General features: G+C 25.4%; 1 protein-coding gene across 1 annotated transcript; it reads right to left on the bottom strand.

The window, feature by feature from the left end:
• Positions 1–1,184: 1,184 nt before the first annotated feature.
• On the bottom strand, positions 1,185–2,127 carry LOC112465888 (protein ANTAGONIST OF LIKE HETEROCHROMATIN PROTEIN 1-like; the record flags this gene model as incomplete). The annotated part of the gene is made up of 1 exon (XM_025033659.1): positions 1,185–2,127. A coding segment is annotated over one exon (943 nt), but the record flags the coding sequence as incomplete, so codon positions are not given.
• Between the last annotated feature and the right edge of the window lie 79 nt (positions 2,128–2,206).

Below are 2,206 nucleotides of genomic sequence, written 5' to 3'. Positions count from 1 at the left end.
TAATTTATATAATCTTATTTCGCATTTCGTATTTTATGTTTAATTCTTAATCACTAAGGTATCTAAATTAATAGATTATTTGTATTCCTTATGAGACTATAGACTCATCTTTATTGAATTAGTTATAACATGTTATGTTTTATGTATTTTTAGTTGGCATTTTATTTAGTCTCTAAGATATTTATATAATTAAGATTAAAATTAATAGATTATTTTTGTTTGATCTTATGAGACTTATCTTAATTTATATAATCTTATTTCGCATTTCGTATTTTATGTTTAATTCTATTTAATCACTAAGGTATCTAAATTAATAGATTATTTGTGTATGTATGAGACCAAAGACTCATCTTTAATAAAATTTATTACCTATACATTTTATGTTTAATTTAATTTCGTCTCTAAGATATAAAAATTAAAAGATTATTTATTTTTTGTCTTATTCTTATAGATTTTTTTTTAAATATATGTTTAAAAAGGATATTAAAATTGTGAAAAAAAAGTAATCCAGTATATTTTTCTCTCCAAAAAAATAATTCTTCATAAATTATATATATATAGGTATGTGTGTTTGTGTCTCAACAACAATACATTTTTATGCCATTACTAATAGATATATTTTTAAAAATAATTTAATATACATGTATATATTTATGTAACATTTTTGAAATATGTAAACTAATATGGCATCAAAATGTATGAAAATAAAAAATAATTATTGTTTAAAAGTGTTACAAGAAATGAAATGCCAAGCCAGAATATAAAAGAAACTGATATTATCTTAATGTTATAAAAAAAATTTTTTTTTATTATAAAGCACATTTACATTTATCTTTTTTCTTAATTATAAACATGTTATAATTTTATTACATTAAAGACCTGATGTAACATAAAGTTATTTAAATTTTCTTATTAAAATAGGCTCATTTATATATATTTATAATGTTTAACAAAATTTACATATAATTTTACAAGAACTTGCATACACAGAAACAAAAATTTGCATACACTAATATAAATAAATTATTTTATAACTTTAACTTTATAATCAATTTTTTAGTTTATTTTAAAAGTTGGAATACAAAAATAAAACAATTATTATTTGATAATTTAATCAAAATTATTAAAATTATCGCAATTATTTAAACCTCTGGAAACATATTCTTTTTGCCAGGGAACCTCACCAGCAGGAGTCATTAAATATTCTGCTATCGCATCTCGTTGTTTATATGCCTCATTTGTTGCTCTATGAGCAGTGCTTGGTCTTATCTGTTCTAAACATTCAGAATTTTCGTTTCTCCACATTCCAGGAATAATATTTCCGTCTGTTTCCTCCGTATCAACAAAATTTAAGGGACAATATATTCTATTCGCAATTGGCTGTATGTCATTTTTTGTTTTTAAATAATTGTGGAGAAATACTGCTGCCATTACTATTTTATCTACGTTTTTTGGATGCATAAGAATTGGTTTTCTGAAAACTCTCCATCGAGATGCAAATATACCAAAAATATTTTCTATAATTCTTCTCGCTCTTGATAATCTGTAATTAAATATCTTCTTCTTAATTTCCAATTGACGGCCAGGATATGGTCTCATCATATTTTTGGATAATTGAAACGCTGCATCTCCAACGAAATAACACGGTGTAGCTATGTTACTTTCGGGTAAATTAGCATTTCCTTTTGGTAAATTTAATGTGTCAGTCTGTATAGCTTTACCAAACTCAGATATCTCAAATATAGTGGAATCACTACTATTTCCATATGCCCCGCAATCAACTATTGTAAATTTATAATTGTTATCGCATGCTGCTAACAATACTACACTAAATGTCTTTTTATAATTATAATACAAGCTACCAGAATTTGGTGGCGCTTGTATTTGGACGTGTTTTCCATCCACTGCGCCACAACAATTAGGAAAATTCCAGTCTGTCCAAAATCCATGACAAATTTCAAGCCATTTTTCTGTAGTAGGAACTTGAAGATATATCGGTGCTAATACTTTTACTAGTAAATAACATGTTTCCTTAATTATATTTCTTGCTGTAGATTCACCAACTCGATAAGCAAGTGCTATCGACAAAACTTGATCTCCAGTGGCAAGATATCTAGAATAATAAACAAAAATCAAAATTAAATATTTATTCTTTCCTTACTTATGCTACACCTCTCATGTCTCCTTACAGTGCCAGACTAGAGTC

This window comes from Temnothorax curvispinosus, unplaced genomic scaffold, assembly GCF_003070985.1.
Source record: "Temnothorax curvispinosus isolate PA1 unplaced genomic scaffold, ASM307098v1 QBEX01015610.1, whole genome shotgun sequence".
NCBI lineage: Eukaryota > Metazoa > Arthropoda > Insecta > Hymenoptera > Formicidae > Temnothorax > Temnothorax curvispinosus.
This window is presented reverse-complemented; position numbering and strand designations above follow the sequence as displayed.